The 23713-nt window shown below is 49.3% G+C and overlaps 2 protein-coding genes and 2 long non-coding RNA genes across 8 annotated transcripts in view; 2 read left to right on the forward strand and 2 right to left on the reverse strand.

Annotated features, from left to right (window-relative positions):
• Positions 1–23713, reverse strand: part of LOC143667568 (uncharacterized) — a 250942-nt gene that overhangs the window by 159972 nt on the left and 67257 nt on the right. The window lies entirely within an intron of this gene.
• Positions 1010–23342, reverse strand: DNAAF8 (dynein axonemal assembly factor 8). Of its 4 annotated transcripts, none has more exons than XM_077141925.1 (9): positions 22903–23339; positions 19967–20121; positions 17600–17770; positions 14423–14923; positions 12958–13075; positions 11296–11437; positions 10229–10354; positions 9714–9854; positions 1010–1681 (listed from the first exon to the last, which is right to left on the reverse strand). In XM_077141925.1, the coding sequence occupies exons 2-9, from the start codon at positions 20093–20095 to the stop codon at positions 1420–1422; spliced, it is 1590 nt and encodes a 529-aa protein (XP_076998040.1). In that variant the 5' UTR covers positions 20096–20121; positions 22903–23339; the 3' UTR covers positions 1010–1419. The 4 variants fall into 4 exon arrangements, with proteins under 4 accessions (XP_076998040.1, XP_076998038.1, XP_076998041.1 ...); XM_077141923.1 differs by lacking the exon at positions 22903–23339 and adding an exon at positions 22619–22881 and having other exon boundaries at positions 17617–17770; XM_077141926.1 differs by lacking the exon at positions 22903–23339 and adding an exon at positions 22619–22717.
• LOC143667569 (uncharacterized) lies at positions 13772–16037 on the forward strand. 2 transcript variants are annotated; one of them, XR_013168101.1, is made up of 3 exons: positions 13772–13841; positions 14194–14274; positions 15481–16037. It is a non-coding gene; the product is annotated as an uncharacterized LOC143667569 (long non-coding RNA). The 2 variants fall into 2 exon arrangements; XR_013168102.1 differs by lacking the exon at positions 13772–13841 and adding an exon at positions 14025–14054.
• ANKS3 (ankyrin repeat and sterile alpha motif domain containing 3) overlaps positions 23231–23713 on the forward strand; it is a 99307-nt gene continuing 98824 nt past the window's right edge. The window contains exon 1 of the mRNA XM_077141907.1: positions 23231–23441. The gene's annotated coding sequence lies outside the window, so the exon portion shown is untranslated. The remainder of the gene's footprint in view (positions 23442–23713) is intronic.

Raw genomic sequence — 23713 nt, forward strand, 5'->3', positions numbered from 1 at the left:
TGCGTGGGGGCCTGGGACCCAGATGATGGCAGCTGTCCCTGGTCCTGGAAGAAGAGGCCTTTCCCCAGCTTCCTGTGGCCTTCAGGAAGCCCGTTTCACACTTGCCTGCTAATGAAGACTGCCTCATTGGACATGGGGGTTGCTGGGGGGACCCCAGGACCAGAGCAGAGAGTCTGGAGGGCAGGGATCGGGGCCCCCATCTGGCTGCCTGAGGCTGGTAAGTTCGTGAAGGATCTGGGGCCGGGGCTGGGGGCTGGGCAGGTCCTGCCTCGCCCAAGCAGGTCCTGATGGGAGAAGCCCACTGCCCACCCCCACTGGGCTAGCAGCTGGCGGGGGCCCCAGCCGAACCCTGGACCACTTGTCCAAGGGCCAGCTACCCTGCTGTGCTGCCCGAGCCCTGGCCCGGCGGGACCCGAGATGCTTCCTCTGCTCTTTCCCTGGAGGTCTAGAAAGTGTCCTGGAAACAAACTCGTGAGTCCTGTGGGGCAGGAGTACAGAGGTGCCACAGATACGGCTCCACACTGCTAGGGAGAGGCAGGGATGAGAACGAGCAGTCACCAAGGGGCTATTTGTGGCAGTGGCAGGTTGGAAGATAATGCTTAGAGTGACAGAATCAGTCTGGGGCGGGGGGCCTGGCCCCTCCTGGGGAGTGTGGGGCATGGACATCCCGAGGGACCGGGGAGCACAGCTGCTGCCAGCAGCCGCTGGTTCTCAACAAGGGTGGGTGCTGCTCTGTCCCTTGCAGGGACAGAGTTTCCCGTGTTGAAGCTTTCAGCGTTTCATCAGGAGTGTAAGGATAGGAACCACCTGGAATTGTGTGCCCTCGTGTCTTGGCCAAAGAAAAAAATAGAGGAAGCAAATTTCAATCTTTACCCCAAAGTTTGTTTGGTCTTAGTTTCCTGTGTGTGTGTGTGTGAGGGGGGTAGGGGGGGCTTAAATGTGAATTTAGACACACAAAGTAGCAGGTATTCAGGGCCCCAGAAAATCAGGCTGACTTCTCCTTCAACTCTGAAAGTAAACAGTTTTCACTTTTTTTTTTTATTTAAATGTTATCGTTTTAAGAAAAGAACTCGTATGTTGGACATGAGAGATGCCAAAATGGAAAACAACAAAGAAGATCTGCCCTCTCAGAATGAAACCACCATGGCCACGCTGTTTCTTTCTGGCCTCTTTGCAGAGCCTTGGGGCTCTGTCCCCAAGGGTTCTGAACCTACTAAGTGTACACAGGTGTATTTGCATCTTTGCTCCAAGTACACGAAAACGCTCCGGCTGAACTCTAACAGAGGACCAGGTGGTGAATCCAGGCTTTAAGTTTGGTCTCTTGCAAACCACCTCCTGATGGGAGCATATGGCCCAGGACCCCAGAGACCCCAGGTCAGATGGCCCACCGGCCTCACTTAGGTCCTGTGACCTGAGGGTCTATGGTTGGCCCAGCGGAGGCACAAGGGCCTCCCCTGATGTCCCGGGTACCCCGGCTCTGGTGCTTCCTCCTGGAGGTCTGGCCTGGATGCTTTGCCCCGCAGCCCAGAGCTTCACGTGCGGCTCCTTCCCAGGTCCTGATGTGGCCAGATCTTCCCTCTTCGGGCAGCCAGGACCCAAGCCGACAGACAGCTGGGGCTGGGCTGATGCCTTCCGAAATGCCCTGAGCTGCTGGAGAAGCTGACTTTTCCCGGTACGGTCCCTGAAACAGTGAAAGCAACCTCAGTCCGTGTGGGGTGGGGTCAAAGCTCCCAGCACCTCCCTGCTGAAATGGGGGGAGCAGGTTCATTCCAGCTCCTGTTTCAACATCAATTCATAGGGAAGGAAGATAAGGACGTGATCCAGGAACCTCTGCCAACTGCAGGAACCCAGCTGGAAAACAAGGGTGGGTAAGTGATGCTCATGGCTCCCCCATCCTGGGCAGTGGACCTACAGGACCTGCCCACATGGAGGCGAGCATTTGCCCCCCAAGAGCAGCTCTGGAGGCCCCGAGAGGATCCCCACCCAGGAGGTGGGGCAACTAGAAAAATGTCCCCTCTGCCTTTTCTGAGTTTCATCTCCAAGTGTAAGGCTAAACCCAACCACTAGATAATTCTAGAAGATGATGTAGAAAGGGTCAGAGGTGTCCTTATCAAAGGAGCTCTCCAGCAGAGCTGGGTTAATTTCCCTGGCAGCACTGGAGGGGACATCCCGGCTGCCTCAAAATCCGGACCAACAAACTGTCTGCCATTGGCTGAACTCTTCCTGGGCACCTTCATGTGAACCCTTTGGGGGAGCTCTAAAATCAACCCCCATTTACAGATCAAGACACCCGTACTGGAGGACAGCAGCTGTTGGCGGAGGTCACTGGGTGGTAAGCTGATTTGAGCCCAGGTTGGTCAACTCCAAAGCTGAGGGTAGTGCAGTGGGGGCTCGTGACACCCCGTGTCGGTGGACGCCAGCGTGGTTCACTCCTTAGACAAGAAGTGCCTGCTGTTCAAACACACTAACCCTGACTGCAGTCCCGAGAAGCTCAGAGATCGTTGCTGAGGGGTGGTACTGAGAGCAGGAAAAAAAGACGCTTGGATGGCCTGTCACCAGACCCAACACACACACAACTGGCATGTCTGAGAAGCATGTTCCTTTGCTCTTGAGATGCTCAATAAAAAGCTGTGCCATGGCCATGCATATCAGCTTCTTAAAGGCTTCAGAGGAGAAACTGGCTTAATATTGCTCAACCCCACCTTTTCTTCCCCTGTTTCCACCTACAATGTCAGGAGCTGCGTTTGGGGGAAAGCTGCAATGGACCCCTGAGGTTCACAAGGCAGGATCTGCAAGCTTTGCAGGTGAGCCTACAGTTGGCCCCATGGCCGCAGGGTGGGGCCTCTCCCGTGTCGAGACTGGAGCCTCCTCTGAATTTGATGTTTTACTTTTCAATTTACCCAAACCTTCTCATTCCTGGCTAACAACTTCCACCCCCAAGCTTTCTCTTCACTGCCATTGCCATCACGTACAGGGAGCAAAATAAATGCACTCCCCTCTTGAAAGTGAGCTAGGGACTTCCTGGAAGATGGCGGCTTAGTAAGACGCGCGGATCTTAGTTTCTTCTCCAGGACACCTACTAGGGGAGTAGAAACGATACAGAAAGCGCCCAAAGCCACAACAGAGATAAAAAAGACAGCGTACCCCATCCTGGAACGGCTGGCTGGCTGAGAGAAGCAGCTCGGGTGAGATCGCCGAGGCGCGCGGGCCTTACCGGGCGGGGTGGCAAGCGGCCGGAGTTACTCCCTTCCCCCTTCCCGGGCCGGCTGGGAGAATTGGAGAGGTGGTCCCCTGAAACCAAGGCGACTGGCGCCCACACCACGCGCAGCCCCCGGACCAACTGAGAGAATTGGATCGGAAACCCCCAGGCCGCGGAGAACGGTGACCCCGTGACTCCCGGGGAACGTGCACTCTCTCGGGTGGGCTGCTGCCGCTGGCGCCCTCCCGCCACGCTTGTTGCCCAGGGCCGACTAGGAAATTCGGACGGGCTCTTTCCCTGGCTGCAGCGACCAGCAACCCTCCCTGCGTTCGGACACCCTCCCTGCTTTCGGACCCCGGGCCGGCTCAAGCCGCTTCGGCTAGCGAACCCCCAGGACGGCGAGAGTTTTCCAAAGTTTAAGGTCCCACAGCACCTTTTACTGGTGGGACCCGCAGACAAACGTGTGCCACGAGCGCCACCTACTGGGCAGGATAAGAAAAACAGAACCCAGAGATTTCACAGAAAAATATTACAACCTTGCTGGGTCCAACACCAAGAGAAATCTGAATAAATGCCCAGACGCCAGCAGCAGAAGATAACTGTCCACGCTCAAAAGATTGAGAATATGGCTCAGTCAAAGGAACAAACCAATAGCTCAAATGAGACACAAGAGCTGAGACAACTAATGCTGAATATACGAACAGAAATGGAAAACCTCTTCAAAAATGAAATCGATAAATTGAGGGAGGACATGAAGAGGACATGGGCTGAACATAAAGAAGAAATAGAAAAACTGAAAAAACAAATCGCAGAACTTATGGAAGTGAAGGATAAAGTAGCAAACATAGAAAAAATAATGGATAGCTACAATGATAGATTTAAAGAGACAGAAGATAGAATTAGTGATTTGGAGGATGGAACATCTGAATTCCAAAAAGAAACAGAAACTATAGGGAAAAGAATGGAAAAATTTGAACAGGGTATCAGGGAACTCAAGGACAATATGAACCGCACAAATATACGTGTTGTGGGTGTCCCAGAAGGAGAAGAGAAGGGAAAAGGAGGAGAAAAACTAATGGAAGAAATTATCACTGAAAATTTCCCAACTCTTATGAAAGACCTAAATTTACAGATCCAAGAAGTGCAGCGCACCCCAAAGAGATTAGACCCAAATAGGCGTTCTCCAAGACACTTACTAGTTAGAATGTCAGAGGTCAAAGAGAAAGAGAAGATCTTGAAAGCAGCAAGAGAAAAACAATCCATCACATACAAGGGAAACCCAATAAGACTTTGTGTAGATTTCTCAGCAGAAACCATGGAAGCTAGAAGACAGTGGGATGATATATTTAAAATACTAAAAGAGAAAAACTGCCAACCAAGACTCCTATATCCAGCAAAATTATCCTTCAAAAATGAGGGAGAAATTAAAACATTCTCAGACAAAAAGTCACTGAAAGAATTTGTGACCAAGAGACCAGCTCTGCAAGAAATACTAAAGGGAGCACTAGAGTCAGATACAAAAAGACAGAAGAGAGAGATATGGAAAAGAGTGTAGAAAGAAGGAAAATCAGATATGATATATATAATACAAAAGGCAAAATGTTAGAGGAAAATATTATCCAAACAGTAATAACACTAAATGTCAATGGACTGAATTCCCCAATCAAAAGACATAGAATGGCAGAATGGATTAAAAAACAGGATCCTTCTATATGCTGTCTACAGGAAACACATCTTAGACCCAAAGATAAACATAGGTTGAAAGTGAAAGGTTGGGAAAAGATATTTCATGCAAATAACAACCAGAAAAGAGCAGGAGTGGCTATACTAATATCCAACAAATTAGACTTCAAATGTAAAACAGTTAAAAGAGACAAAGAAGGACACTATATACTAATAAAAGGAACAATTAAACAAGAAGACATAACAATCATAAATATTTACGCACCGAATCAGAATGCCCCAAAATACGTGAGGAATATACTGCAAACACTGAAAAGGGAAATAGACTCATATACCATAATAGTTGGAGACTTCAACTCACCACTCTCATCAAGGGACAGAACATCTAGACAGAGGATCAACAAAGAAATAGAGAATCTGAATATTACTATAAATGAACTAGACTTAATAGACATTTATAGGACATTACATCCCACAACAGCAGGATACACCTTTTTCTCAAGTGCTCATGGATCATTCTCAAAGATAGACCATATGCTGGGTCACAAAGCAAGTCTTAACAAATTTAAAAAGATTGAAATCTTACACAACACTTTCTCGGACCATAAAGGAATGAGGTTGGAAATCAATAATAGGCAGAGTGCCAGAAAATTCACAAATACGTGGAGGCTCAACAACACACTCCTAAACAACGACTGGGTCAAAGAAGAAATTGCAAGAGAAATTAGCAAATACCTTGAGGCGAATGAAAATGAAAACACAACATATCAAAACTTATGGGACGCAGCAAAGGCAGTGCTAAGAGGGAAATTTATTGCTCTAAATGCCTATATCAGAAAAGAAGAAAAGGCAAAAATTCAGGAATTAACTATCCATTTGGAAGAACTGGAGAAAGAACAGCAAGCTAACCCCAAAGCAAGCAAAAGGAAAGAAATAACAAAGATTAGAGCACAAATAAATGAAATTGAAAACATGAAAACAATAGAAAAAATCAATAAGGCCAGAAGTTGGTTCTATGAGAAAATCAATAAGATTGATGGGCCCTTAGCAAGATTGACAAAAAGAAGAAGAGAGAGGATGCAAATAAATAAGATCAGAAATGGAAGAGGAGACATAACTACTGACCTCACAGAAATAAAGGAGGTAATAACAGGATACTATGAACAACTTTACGCTAATAAATACAACAATTTAGAGGAAATGGACGGGTTCCTGGAAAGACATGAACAACCAACTTTGACTCAAGAAGACATAGATGACCTCAACAAACCAATCACAAGTAAAGAAATTGAATTAGTCATTCAAAAGCTTCCTAAAAAGAAAAGTCCAGGACCAGATGGCTTCACATGTGAATTCTACCAAACGTTCCAGAAAGAATTAGTACCAATTCTCTTCAAACTCTTCAAAAAAATCAAAGTGGAGGGAAAACTACCTAATTCATTCTATGAAGCCAACATCACCCTCATACCAAAACCAGGCAAAGATATTACAAAAAAAGAAAACTACAGACCAATCTCTCTAATGAATACAGATGCAAAAATCCTCAATAAAATTCTAGCAAATCGTATCCAACAACACATTAAAAGAATTATACATCATGACCAAGTAGGATTCATCCCAGGTATGCAAGGATGGTTCAACATAAGAAAATCAATTAATGTAATACACCATATCAACAAATCAAAGCAGAAAAATCACATGATCATCTCAATTGATGCAGAGAAGGCATTCGACAAGATTCAACATCCTTTCCTGCTGAAAACACTTCAAAAGATAGGAATACAAGGGAACTTCCTTAAAATGATAGAGGGAATATATGAAAAACCCACAGCTAATATCATCCTCAATGGGGAAAAATTGAAAACTTTCCCCCTAAGATCAGGAACAAGACAAGGATGTCCACTATCACCACTATTATTCAACATTGTGTTGGAGGTTCTAGCCAGAGCAATTAGACAAGAAAAAGAAATACAAGGCATCAAAATTGGAAAGGAAGAAGTAAAACTATCACTGTTTGCAGACGATATGATACTATACGTCGAAAACCCGGAAAAATCCACAACAAAACTACTAGAGCTAATAAATGAGTACAGCAAAGTAGCAGGTTACAAGATCAACATTCAAAAATCTGTAGCATTTCTATACACTAGTAATGAACAAGCTGAGGGGGAAATCAAGAAACGAATCCCATTTACAATTGCAACTAAAAGAATAAAATACCTAGGAATAAATTTAACTAAAGAGACAAAAAACCTATATAAAGAAAACTACAAAAAACTGCTAAAAGAAATCACAGAAGACCTAAATAGATGGAAGGGCATACCGTGTTCATGGATTGGAAGACTAAATATAGTTAAGATGTCAATCCTACCTAAATTGATTTACAGATTCAATGCAATACCAATCAAAATCCCAACAACTTATTTTTCAGAAATAGAAAAACCAATAAGCAAATTTATCTGGAAGGGCAGGGTGCCCCGAATTGCTAAAAACATCTTGAGGAAACAAAACGAAGCTGGAGGTCTCGCGCTGCCTGACTTTAAGGCATATTATGAAGCCACAGTGGTCAAAACAGCATGGTATTGGCATAAAGATAGATATATCGACCAATGGAATCGAATAGAGTGCTCAGATATAGACCCTCTCATCTATGGACATTTGATCTTTGATAAGGCAGTCAAGCCAACTCACCTGGGACAGAGCAGTCTCTTCAATAAATGGTGCCTAGAGAACTGGATATCCATATGCAAAAGAACGAAAGAAGACCCATCTCTCACACCCTATACAAAAGTTAACTCAAAATGGATCAAAGATCTAAACATTAGGTCTAAGACCATAAAACAGTTAGAGGAAAATGTTGGGAGATATCTTATGGATCTTACAACTGGAGGTGGTTTTATGGACCTTAAACCTAAAGCAAGAGCACTGAAGAAGGAAATAAATAAATGGGAACTCCTCAAAATTAAACACTTTTGTGCATCAAAGAACTTCATCAAGAAAGTAGAAAGACAGCCTTCACAATGGGAGACAATATTTGGAAATGATATATCAGATAAAGGTCTAGTATCCAGAATTTATAAAGAGATTGTTCATCTCAACAACAAAAAGACAGCCAACCCAATTACAAAATGGGAAAAAGACTTGAACAGACACCTCTCAGAAGAGGAAATACGGATGGCCAAGAGGCACATGAAGAGATGCTCAATGTCCCTGGCCATTAGAGAAATGCAAATCAAAACCACAATGAGATATCATCTCACACCCACCAGAATGGCCATTATCAACAAAACAGAAAATGACAAGTGCTGGAGAGGATGCGGAGAAAGAGGCACACTTATCCACTGTTGGTGGGAATGTCAAAGGGTGCAACCACTGTGGAAGGCAGTTTGGCGGTTCCTCAAAAAGCTGAATATAGAATTGCCATACGACCCAGCAATACCATTGCTAGGTATCTACTCAAAGGACTTAAGGGCAAAGACACAAACGGACATTTGCACACCAATGTTTATAGCAGCATTATTTACAATTGCAAAGAGATGGAAACAGCCAAAATCTCCATCAACAGAAGAGTGGCTAAACAAACTGTGGTATATACATACGATGGAATATTATGCAGCTTTAAGACAAGATAAACTTATGAACCATGTAATAACATGGATGGACCTAGAGAATATTATGCTGAGTGAATCCAGCCAAAAACTAAAGGACAAATACTGTATGGTCCCACTGATGTGAACGGACATTCGAGAATAAACTTGAAATATGTCATTGGTAACAGAGTTCAGCAGGAGTTAGAAACAGGGTAAGACAATGGGTAATTGAAGCTGAAGGGATACACACTGTGCAACAGGACTAGATACAAAAACTCAAAAATGGACAGCACAATAATACCTAATTGTAAAGTAATCATGTTAAAACACTGAATGAAGCTGCATCTGAGCTATAGGTTTTTGTTTTGTTTTGTTTTGTTTTGTTTTGATTTTACTATTATTACTTTTATTTTTTTCTCTATATTAACATTCTATATCTTTTTCGGTTATGTTGCTAGTTCTTCTAAACCAATGCAAATGTACTAAGAAATGATGATCATGCATCTATATGATGATGTTAAGAATTAATGATTGCATGTATAGAATGGTATGATCTCTAAATGTTGGGTTAATTTCTTTTTTTCCATTAATTAAAAAAAAGAGAAGGGATAATTGGAGATGAAGGGATACAGACTGTACAATGGGACTGGATATAAAAACTCAGAAATGGACAGCACAATACTACCCAATTGTAATGCAATTATGTTAAAACACTGAATGAAGCTGCATGTGAGGTATAGGTTTTTTGTTTTTGTTTTTTTTGTTTTATTTCTTTCTATTATTGTTTTAATTCTTATTCTGTTGTCTTTTTATTTCTTTTTCTAAATCGATGCAAATGTACTAAGAAATGATGAATATGCAACTATGTGATGTTATTAAGAATTACTGATTGTACATGTAGATTGGAATGATTTCTAATTGTTTTGTTAATTCTTTTTTTAATTAATAAAAAAAAAATCATAAAAAAAAAAAAAAAAAAAAGAAAGTGAGCTAGGGTGTCTTTGATGATGGCCAGAGAATGGCAGGCCAGGCTGGGAGATGGAGGCTGGCCACAGTGGGCTCCCCGCCCACCCTTACCTCCCAGCCCCTACCCCCCACCCCACCCCCACCCCGACCCGACAAGACACAGCTGCAAGTGCAAACAATCACCATGCCAGGTCAAGGGCTTGTGGTGGAAGCAGAGACAGAGCACCCCAGGACGGTAGGGGACTGGGTGCAATCAGATGGGCCCGTGCGGTCACCTTCGATGCTGGGAGGAAGGACACGCCCTCTCCACTGGGCCCTGCTGGGACCCTGAAACCACCAGCATCTCCTTCCCTTTCTCCTCCTCCTCCTCCTCCTCTTCCTCTTCCTCCTTGCTGTCAGAGGAGCTGCAGGTGGAGCTGGGGAGGAGAGGAAATGGGGGTTTGCTGATGTGCCCCAGGCCACTCCAGCCAGGCCTGGCTTCCCAGCAGGGACCTGGAGGACTCAAGCCTCTTGGCCACCCACGGCGGACAGTTGAGGGGTCACGTAGCCCAGCCCAGATGGAGTCTGCTCAGAGCCGCCTTTAAGGAAGCCCGTGCTCTGGGTCTGCTTCTGCCCTCCTGCTGACGGAACCAGGACTGCTGGCCCGGGTGAGTTCTGGGCTAAAAGCATTTCTCAACTGAGCAGGTCCCCAGCACTCTCCCACGCCCAGGGGTCATCCTGCCCTCTGCGGTCCCTGGTCTACCCCGCGGACAACTGCAAGTTCACCGAGGGCTTCCGCGGCCCCCCGTACCTCTCTGAGGACCACTGCGCTGGGGGCTCGGTCTGCCGCAGGTCAATGAAGACAGTGGGAGGCTCCGCCGGGCCCTGCAGCCTCAGGGCCCCCGCCAGCCCCCAGCCCGGCTTGGCCGACGTGCACCTGCGGAGAGAAAGCAGAGCCCGAGAGCTCCCACGGGCCAGGCACCGTGTGGGCACCTGAGGCCCAGCTGCTCTCCCCACTTCAGAACAACCCTTGAGACGGAGACCGGCGCCACCCGCCGGAGCTTTCCACAACGTGGACATGTCCTCTACCTGCGCTGTCCAACGTGGTGACCGCCTGCCTGGGTGGCTATTTCAATTCATGTTTCATCGAGTTGATTCCAAATTAATAAAATAGAGTATATCCAGCTCCTCAGGCCCACTGGTCACACTTCCTGGGCCGTCACCATGTGTGGCCAGTGGTCACTGTATTGGACGGTGCAGGTGTAGGCGTGTGGATCCTACTCTTTTGGTGGCTTGGGCAAAAAGGGGAACCCACTGGCTCTCAGGTTCCTGGAAAGTGCAGGAAGAGCAGCACTACTGCAGGGCCTTAAGGGATCCCCCAGGACCCCACTTCCACCTCCGCCTGCCCCAGCCCCTCTCTCTCACCACAGCCTGCCCTTCTCCACACGGCAGAAAACGTGGCTACCAAAAGCCCTTCCACCCACACAGAGACACGGAGCTTGAAACCCCCCACGGAGGGGTTCAGCTGTCTGTGCCTGTGGACCATTCAATGTGGCCAGGGGAAGCGAGGTGACGTAACAACCCTGCTCGCCTCAGGGAGGCTGTGTGACAGTGGGGGGAGGGTCCCCCAAGGTCTAGGGGAACAGCAGGTGCTTTAAGGCTTGAGGCCCAGCCCTGCCACCTACAGCCTGGGCAAGTCAGCTTCCCCATCTATAAAATGGGGATACCAGTAGCACCCACCTGATCAGAGTCTTGAGTTGAAATGAGTAAATGCACGGCAAGTGCCCCACCCCCAGCAAGTTCACTAACTGTTGTGAGACTTGAGGTCAGTTCCAAAGAGACAACAGAGCGTGGGCGATGCCTGGTGAGAAGTCCCACCTGCTCCCGGCCTCTGGATCCTTGGCGTCTTGGGGCCCGTCAGCGGGCACCTTCCTGGCAGAGGAAGGCACCCTGGCCTGTGCGGCACTCAGGAGAGAAAGCTGTTCCATGAGTCTGTCCTGGGCACCTGGTGCAGTGAGGCCTGGGGATGGCCAAAGAGAGGAGACTGTGGGTCGGGACGTAGGGCCCCTGTTTGGCTACAGCAGCTCGAGGCTCAGGACATCCTCGTGTGGACCCCTCACCCCCAAGGTGACAGCACTTTGCCGGGACCTGTCTCCAGCTCAGCAGGACTGATGCTCCCCAAAGCGAGTGACTTACTAGTAACAGTTTACCCCACCTCCCCACTCCCCAATCCTACTTATCAGAGGTCAACATATCAGAGGTTCTGTTATGGATATTTTTGATAGTAACTTACCAATTATCACTGATTTTACCTGGTAATATACCCAGATTTCCCTCACTGAGCTGTCGAGCATTCCATCGTATAATTGATTTAGCTAGGTCCCATTAAATGGGGGTTGTTTCGGGTTTTTCACAATTATAAACAATGTCGTATGGACATCCTTGAATGAACATCTTTGCCGCCTCAGGTGAGTGTGTCTGGGGATAGCTTTTAGAAGGGGAATAGCTTGGTCAAAGGGTTATGTGTCTTAAAAATACAGAATAGACTCTGCACTACCACCCTGCAAAAGGGTGTAGCAGTTGCACCCACACCGACAGGAAAGTCAGCTTCCCCAACCCTGCTCAAAGGGTTAAGATGCAAACAAGCAAACACTACGAGGTTGAAAATATCACAAGCGCTGAACAGCTCTCTCTAGAGGCCAGAACCCCGGACCTGCCTCTCCCGTTCCCCTTTGTGAGAGGGGGTGCGGGCATACCCCAGAGCAAGGCCCCGGGTACGGTGTCAGGGGAGAGTGGCAGCAGGACTGCATTTAAGAGCTGGAAGGTGGGATTTACTTTGCCCACAGAAAGGAGAGGGAGAGGGGGAAAAAGGACGAGTGGGCGGGGATGGAGAAGGTGTGGTTGAAGTAGGGGCCGGGTCTGCAGGGTGATTTCTTGTAACCCCAGGTTCTGACCTACATAGTAGGCCCTCACCACAGGTTGGATGCATGGATGCATGGATGGACAGGTGGGTGGGTGGGTGGATGGATGGATGGACGGACGGGTGGGTGGGTGGGTGGATGGATGGATGGATGGGTGGATGGACAGGTGGGTGGACAGATGTATGGACTGATGGGTGGGTGGATGGATGGATGGATGGGTGGATGGATGGATGGATGAGTGGATGGATGGATGGATGGACGGGTGGGTGGATAGATGGATGGATGGATGGACGGACGGGTGGGTGGATGGATGGACAGGTGGGTGGACAGATGGATGGACTGACGGGTGGGTGGATAGATGGATGGATGGATGGGTGGGTGGACGGATGGATGGATGGATGGATGGATGAGTGGATGGATAGATGGATGGATAGATGGATGAATGGAGGCCTTTCATGGACTGACCACATCAGTGGGCTGGAGTACGAGGGGCCGAGCAGGGACAGAGGAAATGTCTGGGCCACAGGGAGCCCATGCCCAGCACATGCCCCATTTCCTGAGAGGCCCTGGAAGGAGATGCCGGTGGGGATTGGCCTGGGCTCCGTGTTCACGGTCAGACCTGGGCCTTGGGGGCGGTGGGCAGTCCACCACGGGGCAGCAGGCGCTCCATCTCCCTGCTCTTCTCCTGGCGCCGTCAGACCTTGAAGGATGTAATCCAAATCCCACTCTTCAAGTTGCTGAAAAGATGAAAGTAGTGACTCATAAGGCTGTCGGGCGGGCCCGGGTCCCTGATTCCAGAACTGCTGTGGCCAAGGGAGAATCACCATGGGATGCTGTAGGTGAAAATCAGGGCTCACACGGGCGCCAACGCCTACCAGAGGCCTGGCGGATTGCCGAAGGATCCGCCTGGTTAAGGGGGGATTTGCATTTCTTGCCACCTCCTTCCTACCCAGTTTTGGCAATATTTCTTTATTTCTGGCACAAAAGACCTTGACCCGAAAGAAATCCAGTGTCATTTTAAAACCGTTAGGTTCATTCAGGGTCAAAATGTTTGGAGGGTAAAAAGTTTTGCTCTTATTTTAACAAGCTGCTCTAGGCAGGGCGTGACAATGGGTGTTTTGGGGCCTGGCGAGCACCAGAAAAGGGAGAGAGGAAATTAATCAAGAATTAAGGTTTTCTGATTTATGGTCTTTCCTACACCTTTCAGCTCTGTAAGTGAATGAAAATAAAATCTCAGATGGGCAAGTAGAAAGGAAAGCACAGTTTATTTAAGCAGCAATTGATAAGAATGGGATTGGTGAAAAAAGATTACCATTTACAGCTTGTTGCCTGTTTTCTTTACATTGTTACAAAAGATTATCTAAAATTTGCACCAAAGGCAAAAAGAGAACTACAAGAAGGTCTGGAGGGAGTATTTTCTATCAACCCCACCTCTCTAGGGGAAGGTAACTTCGCACAATTGACCAGGGACGAGTTATTTTACAGCATTGTAAGGCTGAGAAGGTAAGATGGTTTTCTCTTCTGCCCAACAGAAGATAACCCCAGAGTTAATGGGTGTTTTTCCCCTATAGGATCCTGACCAATTTCGTACTTAATGTAGCAATTTTATCTCTGTATTTCTTTCTTTTCTCCCAGTGTCTTACAAAGTCCCAGATTCTCATAAGCCTTGTCATCGCGCTGGGTCCTCGTTACTAAAGCTGAATATGACTTGCACAGGTGCTGCCATGTGTGTGAAGATGAGGGTGTGAACATTTCGAGCCTTAGGCTTTTACAAAAGCTTGTCCTGCATTTTATACATGCTTGTATGTATTTATAAGCATGTGCTTGGAATTGGTAATCTTTTTTTTCTCTTAAGAAAACATCTCCATGTCTTCTTCCTTCTCACTGACTGGACCTGAGGAGTTCTGTCTGCCGGGACCACACACCTGCTGGACAGGTGGGTGCCGCCACTCACCTGCCCATGAACCTAGAGCCAAGGGCCTCTGGCCATCTGCTCCAGCTGGCCTGATTCCCTGAACCCACCCTTGGGGGGTGGCCCTGTGGGGTGCAGACTCGAGGAGGTACAGGACATGGGGGTAGTTTACCTGGAGGGAGAGCACAGGCGGCCCTTCGCGAGGGTGCTCCAGGGGCACGTCTGGGCTGGGGCCTGCTGGCTCTTGCACTTGGAAGCAGCCCCCAGAGGCTGCATCCGGGGCGTCCCGGGTGACTTTGCGGAGAATGTCCTTCTCGATCATCTTCCTCCTTTCCCTCCGGAGGGCGCTGAGGTTCGCGGAATCCCAGCCTTGCTGGGGCGCGAGGGTGGTGCCTGCAGCCTCCATCTTCAGGTGGGCTTCCCAGGCGGGGACGGCGGCTCCTCCCTGCAGCCCCCAGGGAGCACTCTGTGGTTCTTTGGTGTTGCAGGGGACACTCTCAAGGTTGCCTTCCTGTCCCCTGGGGGTCTCCTCCAGCAGCCTAAGAGAGCTGGTCTCAGCACAGCTCTGTAAAGGCCCGGGGGAGTCCCCTCCTTCCAGAAAGGCCGAATCCTCTGCCCTTGCCTTCCACTTGCTTCCAAGTTCTGCAGTGAATTCCACAGGCACCAGAACTGGCTGTGGAAAAAACAGGTGTCCACAGTTAGTGTCCTCAGAAATGCCACTTGGGGATGGGCTTTTTCCTTATTGTTTTTTGTTTTTGCATTGTTAATCTTTATATTTAGAGCAGTTTCAGATTAACAGAAAAAGTGCACAGAAAGTACAGAGTTTCCATATACTGGCTTACAGAATTTACTTCTTTCCTCTAATGCTTTAGAACTTTTCTCCCAGAGCAGGGAGTCACGCTGAATTTATATGCCATAGAAGCAGGCTCGGACTACTTCTGTGCCTCTGAGCTGTAACAAAGCATTGCCTGGACATGAAACAATTGAAGAGGCAGCTCTGGGGGAACCCAACAGGCACGATCATGTTTCAGAGAGAGCATTAGAAAGCTGCCATGAAAACCTGCACTGGTTCTCAGGGACAACCCACAGGCAGCCTGCTTTTTACATAGAAGACTCAAGTGGAACTTACTGATACAGCAAAGGGGCAATATTTAAATTATCAATAATGGTAATAGCTACAATTTATCACAGCCCCAGGAGGTGAGTCCTGTCACTCTCCCCACTTTACAGATGAAGAAACTGAGGCTCAGAAGCGTTGAGCATATTGTCTGAGGTCACACAGCTTCTCAAGTAGCAGACAGGATGAAACCCAGGCTCTATGGCTCCCAGAAGCCCATGATCTCAACCTCACAGGTTGGTATAGACTTTCCCATTCCAGAAAAATTAAAAACCTCCAGAAGAGTGTCCAAGAAACAAAGACAACACAAAAAATAAAGTCACATGGAAACTGTTGCACCTGCTGCAAAGAGCGGTTTTACCAGCCCTGGGGATTCTCCTGTCTGGGGTTATTTCAGGCATGTTCTAGGCATGGCTGGGAGGTGGGTGATTTCTGCCATGGTGGTGGAGAGTGGATAAGTCTTGGGACTACAAGGTGAAACCATTTTGGGGCCATTTTGGGTTCATCACCTGGGTGATGAACGACAGCTAGCTGCTCGGGTGCCAAACTAGGCTGAGCTGAGGGTCCTGAATCTGGAGTGAGCCCCAGTTTCCTGGAACATTTGCCCCCTCCCCTTTAGAAGTGAGTTAGAACCTCTGAAATGTTTTCATTTAAAACCAGAAATTTTGTTTTTATATTCATCATCATGATCATTTCTTGGAACATCTGCATCAATTCAGAAAAAGCAATAAAAAGAAACCAGAAAAAAATTCATACATACCATACCCCTTACCCCTTCCCTTCACTGATTACCAGCATTTCAATCTACTAAATTTATTTTAACATTTGTTCCCCCTATTATTTATTTTTAATCCATATGTTTTACTTGTCCGTCGATAAGGCAGACAAAAGGAGCATCAAACACAAGGCTCTCACAAACACAGTCACATTGCGACAGCCATATCATCATACAATTATCTTGAAGAAACATGGCCACCGGAGCGCAGTTCCACATTTTCAGGCAGTTCCCTCCAGCCTCTCCATTACACCTTAACTAAACAGGTAATAATCTATTTAACACGTAAGCATAACCTCCAGGATAACCTCTTGACTCTGGAATCTCTCAGCCACTGACACTTTATTCTGTCTCATTTCGCTCTTCCCCCTTTTGATCAAGAAGGTTTTCTCAATCCCTTGATGCTGAGTCCCAGCTCATTCTAGGATTTCTGTCCCACATTGCCAGGAAGGTCCACACCCTTGGGAGTCATGTCCCACGTAGAAAGGGAAAGGGCAGTGAGTTCACCTGGCAAGTTGGCTGACAGAGAGAGGCCACATCTGAGCAACAGAAGAGGTTCTCTTGGGGGTGACTCTTACGCCTAATTTTAAGCAAGCTTAGCCTATCCTTTGCGGGATTAAGTAAAACCAGAAATTTAACCACAGCCACATCCAGGGAACAGACTGGGTTTGCCCAGTGGAGGACCTGGTTCTCTGCCAGGCAAGGAAGGCTGACAGATGAGATCTGGAAAGGCAGCAGTAAATGTTAATCATCAAGCCATCTGCTTGCCTGGAGCCCTGGGAAGAGGGCAGACTCCCTCTGACCCTAGAACCAGCTGTGACTACCACACCCGGCAGGGTGTCCCATGGCACCTTCTAAGGGTTCCTGAGCCTCCATCTTTCCTCCCAGCCAGGGGCTCAGCCTGCTCGCTTGTTCAGGCTTTCCTGCTTGTTCAGGTATTCCCGCAGCACCTACTCTCCGCATCTCCGCTGTGGCATTTATTGATTTAACAGACATTGAGGGAGTGCCTGCTAACATGCCGGGGTTGCTCTGGTGACCAGCCAGGCAGCTTTGAGCCCAGGGGGGCTAAAGGAGGTACACTTGTGGGACCAGGCTATGGCAAGGCTCTGCTAGAGGGCTCAGGGGCAGCAGAAGAAAACAAGACAGGAGGGGTGTGTGTGAGCGTGAGGGTATGAGGTGTGAATGTGAAAGTCTGTGAGAATGTGGAAGTGCATGTGTGTGTGTGATTGTATGATTGTGAAAGTATCAGTGCGAGAGAATGTGTGAGTGTGAGTGTGGAAAAGTGTGACAGGGTATCGTATAAGTGTATGTGTGTGTGAATGCGCATAGATGTGGATGTGTGTGTGTGTGTTGCAGGAGGCAGAATCCAACAGGGAATCGAGTGGGTACAATGGCCCTGGAGACTGCGGGGCTGCGGGGCTGCCGGGACGCCCGGCCCACGCTGGCGCCGCACAGACCTCGCGAGGGGGCCCACCGTAAGCCCCGGACCAGCTTTCCGGTGCTGCGGGGTCCTGGGCCGGTTCCTCGCCCAGCAGCTCCGATAGGTCTGGGACCAGGGCGCTTTCCTCTCGCTGGAAGATGAACAGCTCCCCATCCTCGCTGTCTGACTCCTCATCCTCACTGTCCGACTGTGGACAAAGGAGAGGGCATTCGGGTTAGATGGCAGTGGGCAGGGCCTCGTCCAGCGGAAACCCCAGGAGCCCCGGGCCCGCCCCGCCCAGCCTGGCCGCCCACTGCGATGGCTCCCGCCGGCCACCTAGACGTGGGCTCAGCAGCGCCACCGCGCAGCAGGGAGAAGGCGCTCCCGGTTCCGCAGACACCGCCTCCCTCAGGACAAGGCAGCAGGTGGCAGGTGAGGGACAGAAGGCAGCCCACACCCCTGAGCCACCACCTCAAAGCTGGGAACTCGGGGTGTCAGCTCTAAAATGAGGGTGCTACCACCTGCTCTGCCACCTCCCAAGGCTGTTCTGAAGACAAGATCCAAGGAGACTGGAGAGGTGAAAACGCACCCTGAGGTGCTGGGGCTCTGTTGGCCTCAGTGTGACTGGGTGACCCGGGAACCCCAAGGACCAGAAAGCTCTCTCGTGTTCGTCTTTGCAGGTGCCCCCGTTGGACCCAAACCTGGTCATTCCCTTCTAAAACCCTGGCCCCCAGCTCATGGTGCCAGGAGAGGCCAACCGGGCACTGTCACAGCAGGGAGTCACTGTTGCATCTTACATGTGCACGTTCAACATCGCAGCCAGGGAGAAGCCAGTGCAGTGCATTTAAACCTGAGCTCAGCCTCACTCTTCCTCTCGGAATATCCTTTTACGCAGTAGTTACATGACCAGTGGGGCAAGGCTGAGTCTGTCACAGGGTATAATGTGGCAAAGGGCCCCTCCCTCTGGAAAAGGCTGAGCTGTCTCCCTGAATGTTCATGGAACACATGGTGCGATCAGTGACAGCAGTTATTCTGTACTGAACATTCACTGCATGCCGGGTTCGGCACTCAAACACGGATCACTTTTATCTTTGCAGCAACCCTGTGAGGAGGGTGTGCAGGTTTGAAACTGTCATGTACCCCAGAAAATTCATGCTCTTGAGTCTTCATCAGTACTGTTGGGTGGGATCTTTTTCATTGTTTCCATGGAGATGTGACCCACCCAATTGTGGGTGGTAACTTTTGATTAGATGGTTTCCATTCAAGGTGGGGTTGTTTACTGGAACCCTTTAAGAGGAAACCATTTTGGCAAAAGCTGAGAGCAGACAGAGCCCACATGACTAGAGACCTTTGGAGATGTAGAAGGACAATGCCCCCGGGGAAGTCTTATGAAATGAGGAGAGAAAACTAGCAGACATCGCCATGTGCTCTCCCAGCTGAGAGAGAAACCCCGAACGTCACTGGCCCTTTCTTTGGAGTTTATCTTTCTCTGGACATTTTCATGGCCTTAGAACTGTAAACTTGCAACTTAATAAATTCCCGTTTTTAAAGCTGTTCCATTTCTGGTATATTACATTCTGGCAGCTTACAAACTAAAACAGAGGGTAATGTTCTCCCAACATCAGAGGAGAGAAAATAGGCTTAGAGGGTCTCTGGAACTTGCTTTACAGTCAGACAAGTGGTGAACAGCAGAGCTGGGCTTTACACCCAGGCATGGAGCGTCTGTCCCTAACCCTTACACAGGACTCCTGGCTGCGTCCTCCACAAAGCCACCGGGGGCACCTTCCAGAACAGGGAATCTGCCAGGATATGAAAGATTTTGTTAACTCTATTTATTGAGACCTAGGACCAGGTACTGTACATACAGGATCCCAAGTTACTACTATGTTTTGTGCTGAGAAAACTGAGGCTATACTTGGTGTGGCGACCTCCCCCAGATTCTGTGACAAGTTAGGACCTGTGCAAGGATGTGAACTGGACCTGCACCTTCGGCTCTGATGCTGTGCTGACCCTGACCTTCTGTTGGGCCAGGATGCCACCCCGTGTGGCCACAGTCTCCGTGCACAGCCATGAGCACTTGGAGGGATTCATTGGCCATGGTTTTGGGGACACAGAAGTGGCCTGCACAGAAGCTGGGCATCCATGAATGTATTCAGAGAACAAAAGCAGAGACAATAGTAAACCCTGAAGAAAGGATAAAGAAGGAAATTGGAACCCAGAGAAGAAAAGCTTTAAGTATGGTGGATGATTGAGAGCAAAATAAAGACAGAGTCCATCAGCTTCAAAGCTTGTTACTAAAAGTCAGAGGGAGAAGTCTCAGAGAGGAGGCCTCCAAAGCTGTCCTTTTAGGGGGTGCCTATCCGGGGAGGAGAGAGTGGGGCCTCAGGAGGACACTCTGGCTTACTGAGGAGGAATCCGAGTCCAGAGACGGGAGCTGCCCCCTGACGGCCTCGAAGATGGCGTCCCAGGGCCCCTGTGGGGAGATCCACAGAGAGCTCTGCCCGGCCACCTCGTCCTTGTCTTTGGATGCCATCTCAGCACACTGTCATGCCAGGAGTCCTGGGGAGGACATGGGATGAGGTGAGAAGGGTCTGAGCAGCCAAGGGTCAGGCAATTGGGGTGCCTTTTCAAAGCACCCACCACCCCGGAGGAGACAAAAACAGATTCTCAGACCTCCTGCCCTGTTTCCCTTCTGGTTCTACAAATTCCTGTAACCACACGCAGCAATGTGTGTGTGTGTGTGTGTGTGTGTGTGTGTGTGTGTGTGTAATACTATGTGGAGCCTCTGCATATATATGCTAGATCTATATGAAGATGTATATGCTGTACAGATTTGTTTGTGATATATAATGATATATGCAGATATTGTATATAAGTATAAAATTATACCTGTAATGATACATAGAAATACATACATGATATGTAATATGTATATGGTATAAAATGATATGTGTATATGGTATGTGTGTGATATGTAGATAAATGGCATGTATAATGATCTGTAGTATATGTATAATAATAGCACTATCATTAGCTTCAGTTTACAGTCTCCAAAAGGGTAAGTAGTTAGTGAAGGGCAAAGATAGAATTTAAACCAAAGTGAGGGTAGATTTCAACACCCACTACCCTTTACTGCTATCTACAGAGGAAGGGACTGGAGACTTTTTGGAGTCCCCAAGAGATTATTTTTGGAGTCCCCCTTAAACTGGTTCCTGGTGCTCAGGCATGAGCCAGCCCCACTACGCCCACCTTCCATCAGGCTCTCGATTGGGAATTGGAGCTCGGCGTTTTGGAGGAGAGAGCCCCCTCCTCTGTACTGTATCCCCACCTCTGCCAGCACCCAGGACCCCTCCTATGTGCCTCTCCTAATGTTCACTGCCTGGTGCCCTTCAGACCAGTGCTGCCCAATAGAAATATATCTGCTTCATCTGCAATTTAAATTACTCTAGTATCCACATTAAACAAAGGGAAAAGAATAGGTGAAATTAATTTTAATGATAATGAAATATTACTATATAAATTTTATTGAATCAAATATATTCAAAATAGTATTTTCACATGTAATCAATATATAACTATTCACGGGATATTTTGCTTTCCTCCAGCATATATTGTGCACCTACAGCTTATCTTGATTTGGACTCGCCACATTCCGAGAGCACAGGAGCCACATGTGGCTACTGGGCGTACAGTGGGTGCTTAGTACGTGCTCGACGAATGGATGAGACAGTCCACTTTACTCAAAGATTTTGTAATTCTGATCCTTGAAGCAAATGAGGGGACTATGTGTGTCGCCCACATCTCACTCAATCCTCTGAGCAGCCTGTTGTTATCTCCACTTCATAGATAAGGACCCGGAGGCTCAGGCATTAGGATGTGACTTGCCCAAGGTCTCACAATCCTAAGCAGTGGAGCCAAGCTGGAATCCAGGCAGACAGACTTAGAACAAAGCCCAGACTCTGGGCCATTCTTCTCTACAGGGTCCTCACGGCTTTAAAGTGCTGCCCAGTAAAATGCCACATGCTCTTGAGAGGGAGGCAACTGGAAACAAGGGTTCTCAACCTCATGGCAAAGGTGTCACCAGCCCCCATTCCCAGTTCTGACTAGGCCTTCCTTCTCTAGGCATCTAGCTAGTCTGGCAGGGGGGCGAGCTGTCCTCCCCCTGCCTGAGGGGAGGGAACCCCTGGCAGAGGCTGAGAGTGACCACAATCTCAGCCCTGGGGGTTCCCCAGCCCCAGCAGTTACTCAGTAAATGCTTCTGGAAGTGAGTTTGCAATGCCTGCCAGGGCTTTTTTTTATGGGGATGGAGGAACACAGAGTGCTGCTGCTTGGTAAACTGCAAAGTACTTGCAGACCTAGTGTGAGCTTTGTCCGTTGCCCCTGTCAGAGGGTGAACTTGAGGCTTCTTTATTTTGTGTGTCTGTCCCAGTGACGACTACCAGAAGAGTCCCTTTGGTCACCTTTAACGGGCAAAAACTCGCCAGTAGGACCCCCGTCCCCAGGCAAAGACAGGCGTTTAGAATTTTTCAGAGACTAGCTCCTGCGGGAAACCGCAGGAGAGTGGAGGAGGGACTTCGTTTACTTTTTCTGTGCTTATGGAGGGGGTGGGTGTTTGATGCGCTCTTGTTTGTACCTTGAACTCATCTATCAAGGAGTGTTCTTTGGAACGAGGGCTCTGCTTGGCAATTCAGATCGCAGAACTTCACTGGACATCAGAATCGCAGAGGTGAAGAGGGCAACCAGAGACTCTGACAAGGAGTTTGCAGGTGGACAGGCCAGTAGGGGAAAGAAAGCATGACTGCTATAGGGAAGAGCATGTATGGTGGCTTTAAATGCCCAACGTTTTTTTTTTTTTTTTTTTTACATGGGCAGGCACCGGGAATCGAACCCGGGTACTCTGGCATGGCAGGCAAGCATTCTTGCCTGCTGAGCCACCGTGAATGCCCAACGTTTTTAAAGAAGGTGCCCATTGCTAGAAATGGGCCAGATGGTGAAGGGATATGAACGCCAGGTTGAAGAGCTAGGCCTATGTAGAGGTAGGTCAAATGCCACTGACCGAAAAGCTGCTCAGTCTCCTTTGAATGCTGACTTCATGTCGAGTCTGTCTCTCGGATGCAGCCCGTTGGCCCCGCCCCCGAGCCCCGCCTGCCCGGAGGCGGCCGGTTGTCATGACAACTAGACGCCAAAGGCCTCCCGGGTTGAGATTTTAAAGTTTTAAAACTGGGAAACAGGAAAACACATTGCTCTTTTTCCTACCCACCCCCAGTCCCTGGCTTCCAGCTGTCCTGTCAAAGTCCCGACATTGGTCTCTGCAGCTGCAGCAGGCCCGAGTCCACTCACCTCAGGTTTTAGACTCCGCCTCCCCTGCACTGTCCTGGCAGGGATATAAACAGTCACCAACGCTCCACTTTAGTCGCGTTCCCTCCCCTCGAGCCGGGGCGCAGTTACTGAAGCTGGCACCCTCTTCGAAGTCCCCTCCCTCAGGAAAGTCTTACGTTGCTGCATTTACAACCCCTTTTCCCCTAGCCCTCTTCCGAGACCTGGAGCGTCCTGCCTATCTTGCAAGGGGATTGGTTCGCCAGGGCAGTGGAGGGGCGGGGCAGGGCGATCTCCCGTTGTTCATTGGCTACCGAGGACGTCACTCCTTGAGACGGGCGAGCCGACCGGAAGGTCCGGGTGCTGGGCGAGCCAATTCATCTCCGCGCCCGGGAGCTGCCCCGCCGGGTCCCGCCAGCGTCCAGACGTGCTCCGCGCCCTTGCGCAACCACTTCCGGGGCGGGAGCCGGCCGGGGTTGCTGCTGGCCGTGGCGGCGTTGGGGTCGCGGGGTCGTCGGCGGCAAGCGGCCGGACAGCGGCCTGAGGCCCGAGGCCCAGCGCAGGTAGGCTCCGCGGCACCTGCTGCCCGTCCGCGAGGCCCGGCGGCCCCGCCCTGCCGCTCGGCCGCGGCGCACCCTCCAGCTCGGCGCTCCGCTTCTCCAGCCGTGCGGTGGGGGCAGGTTTACCCCGGGGCGTGCGTGCGAGGCGGCGGCGAGCGCCGGTCGCTTCAGGTGCGCGGGTTGTGAGCTCCGGGCCCAGCCCGCGGCCTGCCCGGGAGGTGTGCGCGCCCCGGTGCCCCGGCCCCGCGGAAGCTGCCCGGGGTCGCCTCAGCTCC

This window comes from Tamandua tetradactyla, chromosome 23 (genome assembly GCF_023851605.1).
Source record: "Tamandua tetradactyla isolate mTamTet1 chromosome 23, mTamTet1.pri, whole genome shotgun sequence".
Classification (NCBI taxonomy): domain Eukaryota; kingdom Metazoa; phylum Chordata; class Mammalia; order Pilosa; family Myrmecophagidae; genus Tamandua; species Tamandua tetradactyla.

Coding starts and splice junctions, on each gene's coding strand:
- DNAAF8 (XM_077141923.1), bottom strand. CDS start 22,732: ATGACAACCGGCCGCCTCCGGGCAGGCGGGGCTCGGGGGCGGGGCCAA. Junction 20,122..22,618: donor GGAGACTGAGCAGCTTTTCG/GTCAGTGGCATT, acceptor TGTCCTCCCCAG/GACTCCTGGCATGACAGTGT. Junction 14,924..17,616: donor AAGCTGGTCCGGGGCTTACG/GTGGGCCCCCTC, acceptor TTTTTTCCACAG/CCAGTTCTGGTGCCTGTGGA.